Genomic DNA, 4056 nt, shown 5'->3' with positions numbered 1-4056 from the left:
GTAATGGCACCACGTATGTGTGTGTGTGTGTGTGTGGTGCGTGTGTGTATGTGTGTGTGTGTGTGTGGTGTGTGTGTGTGTGGTGTTTGTATGTGGTGTGTGTGTGTGTGTGTGTGTGTGTGGCTAGCGCTCCTGGCTATGACACATGCTGTTCCTCTCCCTAGAACAAAGGGCCTCTCTGATGCACACAGATGATTGACAGGCTGAGTCGAGTGTGTGGGCGTGGCTGACCAAGGAGCCATGTCTGCCGATCCCGATGAGGTCACTCACGCCAAGGAATGCCAGCCTTGCCTTCGTGACGACACCAGTAACGCTTTCCATAGCTGACATATGTCCCCTGCCAGTGTGTGTGTGTGCGTGTGTGAAAGTGAGAGAGTGTGTGTCTGTGTGTGTGTGCCTGCGTAAGTGAGTAAGTGAGTGTGTGTGTATGAAAGAGTCTACCTAGTGTCTATGGGCCAGCCCATTCAGTCTACCTAGTGTCCATGGGCCAGCCCATTCAGTCTACTGTACCTAGTGTCTATGGGCCAGCCCATTCAGTCTACCTAGTGTCTATAGGCCAGCCCATTCAGTCTACCTAGTGTCTATGGTCCAGCACAGTAAACCATGTAGGCCCACAGCCAGCAGCAAAACTGCACACATGTGTACACACCTGTCTGTTCCTTACCAATGTCAATGAGTGCACAAACTGCACAAACTGCACACACACAGAGCTGTCTGTTCCTTTACTGAACATACAAATGTCAGTGAGTGCAGACTACACACACACACACACAGAGCTGTTTGTTCCTTCACTGACCAATGACAGTGCAAACTGCAAATCAACGGCTAACCCCTCACCCAATGCATCTCTATCTAACAAGTGCTAGAACATATCTAATACTGTAGCCAGCTTGGGGTGGAAGCATGGCACTTGCACATGTGCATGGCATTGCAGAAGAAAGGGAGATGCTTTACTGAGCCAAGGAGAGATGTCCAGTGAGTTAGCTGACTATAATGCCTGCCCTGTCATATCAGCAGAATCCTGCTCATCCCTGTCCCATTCCAGAAGGATGCTGAGCACTCTAGTCTAAGTATAAGTGTAAGTATACTCTTTTGATCCCATGAGGGAAATTTGGTGAATTAGTGAAACACACTCAGCACACAGTGAACACACAGTGAGGTGAAGCACACACTAATCCCGGCGCAGTGAGCTGCCTGCAACAACAGCGGCGCTCAGGCGGAGGGGTTAGGTGCCTTGCTCAAGGGCACTTCAGCCGCGGCCTACTGGTCGAACCGGCAACCCTCCGGTTACAAATCTAGAGTTTGAAGTGCTAACCAGTAGGCTGTCTCACCGTCATGTGTAACCATAGCTGTCCAACTGGCAGGACAAACACATGTGAAGATGATCATGTTTGTGTGACTCTGGTGTGTATCCCACAGCAGGCCTACCACAATAAACACACTGAGCTGAACACCCACGCGTCACACAAGTTACGCAACAGCACTTCACCCGTATTTGCCCCAGATGACCGGAGAAAAACAGCGCGTTGCGGTTGGTCCAAGGGGGAAACGTGACCTCGTTATTTATACTCGAGACTGTCAGGCGTAGTCACCGGCCGCGAGCAGTGATGCCCAGGGACACTTAAACACGAATTAGGAGTATTACTAAGTGCTGTTGCCCTCACAACAGTCCGTGTCTCACTAAACACGCACAAATCAAATCCGTAATATTCTTTGGGACCCTATTATGGGATAGAGCGCGATGGCAACGCCACGAAGGGTTCCTGACTGTGTTTATGTCTTAAGATGCGCAGCGGCTAGGCCCTCCGTGACCGAGCGAGCAGGGCCTTCCAGCTAACCACGTAATAATTTCCATCCTTCCGTCAGTAAACAAGGGCGCATTCACTGCACCCTGGGAAAATGCCTTCCCTCACAAACAGCGCCGGTCACCGTAAGACCATCCAAAAGGACCGGTAGCGGCTGTCGTGTGCGTTTTTCCTCTGCAAATTTGAGATCAGATATAAATATGCCTGTAAGGGGCTAGGTATCTGCCCTAGCCTAGCCGACTGCATCAACAGAACCACGACCGCACATTTTAAGCCAATGTCTATACGTCATACACATTTAGACAGCAAGTCGACAGTAGCTTTATCGTAAACAAACTACAACGGCATCATATTCCAACTGTTTGCGAAAGTATGGTTGCAAAACAAGTAGAGATTTCTGGGAAATATTTGGGCGAAGAGCTATGTACGTGATCAATATTTTTGCCAAGAAAAAAAAAACGCACCAGAATATACACCTGGCACGTTTCAAAATGTCCAACATATTAAATAACATTATATAAAGATACTGACACTGTCTACAGAAATATTATTCCTTGCAAAATAAAGGCTAATGCGTTGTATCCTTGACAGGCACGAGCCCACCGATGGTTGACCCAATTAAATAGCCTAGCCTGCTAGCTCGTCAGCAAGAAGCGATGCAGAAAATGAAAAACAAACGGTTCGACTTTCATCGTATCCGATACCTCTGAAGACCGGCGAGTTTGGACACAGCTCTGGCGAGCCCCAGTTGTCCGGCGGAGAAGGTCTCTGTCGGGCGAACAGCCGGCCGTCAACCGAGCCGTTACCAGCCGGGTTGGCGAGCAGCAGCGTTGGACTGGTTGGACTGGAGCAGCTGGGAGACGTCGGTCCTGTGAGACTCCCGACTGAAAAGGAGGAAGGGGAGCGGGTTGGGCTCTGCTGATTTCCACGCAATAACTGGAAGGGCACCGTGGCGCGGATGGGTTGCAGCCGGCTGGGGATGCTGTTGCTGCTGTTGTTGTTATTGTAGCTGCCACCGGGGGTCGATGAGGAGGAGGTGGGGGACCCGTCGTTGCTCCGTTTGACGTTACCCCGCTGTTGCTGCTGGTAATGACTTGAGCTCGCAGATGATGCTGACATGATTGACACTACAGCGTTACTTACGAATTTGTAAAGTATGCAGAAACGCTATAAATCAACGAACGGAAATAATAAAACTTAACAAACACTTCTTAAAAATCCCTGAAAGTGTTCGCCTGGAAAACCACTAGAAACAGTTCTACAAGTATTCAGGACATCGGATTTTCTTCACAACTGGTTGTAAATTGACAGTTAAGAACTGTTTTCGAGTTAACGTTAACTGTGTTCGTTAGCTTGATAGGCTATCTATACATGTTTGTCTGTCAAAATATTCTCGAAATAACTTCGGTTTGGTCTACTATCGAACCCACGATGTCATGTGCAACTTCCAGGCGTAGTTTGGTGCTAAAATAAGAGTATCCCACGAAAACGAAAAGATTTTAAAGTTTTGGCAGAATAAAGCGCTGGTCCCTTGAGTCGGCAGTCTCGGCACCCCTCTCTCCCAGCATTACTCCTAGTGACCAAACTGGCATCAACACAACTACTGGCCCAGAGCCGGGGGCGGGATACTACGGCCCTTTGTGAGGTTGTGATTGGTGCAGAGGTTATATGGCAGAATCATGTATTGGTCCGATGGCAGTGATTGATTGCTATGAGCCAATGGATTCATTGAAGTTTACATAGTGTGAACTCCGAAAGATTTAGTAGTTAACTTGACAGTTCTGCAATCAAGGGATTCCATACTGGAAGTTGTGGCATTAACACAAATTGATTATTGAGAGGTTTAGCTAAAATGTACATTATTGTACATTATTTAAACACACACACACACACACACACACACTCACACACATACACAAACAGTAATATTAATAAAAAAAAAACAGATTCAATAATAACAAAGCTCTTTTAAAATGGTTTAATAAAATACAAGACTATTTCATTATCAAAGTACAACATTGGTGACTTTGGATCCACTTTAAGGGTTGATAAAATAAGTTTTGTAAAATAAGTCAGTGAAACATCAAATAAACAAATGGGCAACTGTCTTCATCATTAGATGTGTACTGTACAATAAATAGAACAGGCAAAAAAAAAATCTTTGTTCATAAAGTGCACTTGGGCTGATAAGTTCATAAGGCATATGGTGATCATATGGGACAGCAACTGGATCACATGGGACAGCAACTGG

At 46.8% G+C, this 4056-nt stretch overlaps 1 protein-coding gene across 3 annotated transcripts in view; it reads right to left on the bottom strand.

Moving 5' to 3' along the window:
• glcci1a (glucocorticoid induced 1a) overlaps window positions 1–3385 on the bottom strand; it is a 54964-nt gene extending 51579 nt beyond the window's left edge. For all 3 annotated transcript variants that reach the window (XM_042075622.1, XM_042075623.1, XM_042075626.1), the window contains exon 1: window positions 2510–3385. In XM_042075622.1, the coding sequence (XP_041931556.1) occupies window positions 2510–2924 (415 nt within the window). In that variant the 5' untranslated portion in view covers window positions 2925–3385. The remainder of the gene's footprint in view (window positions 1–2509) is intronic.
• Window positions 3386–4056: the final 671 nt, after the last annotated feature.

The sequence above is a fragment of the Alosa sapidissima genome, chromosome 21, assembly GCF_018492685.1.
Source record: "Alosa sapidissima isolate fAloSap1 chromosome 21, fAloSap1.pri, whole genome shotgun sequence".
Classification (NCBI taxonomy): Eukaryota; Metazoa; Chordata; class Actinopteri; order Clupeiformes; family Clupeidae; genus Alosa; species Alosa sapidissima.
Note: the sequence above shows the minus strand (reverse complement) of the source record. Positions and strands in the feature narration are given on the sequence as shown.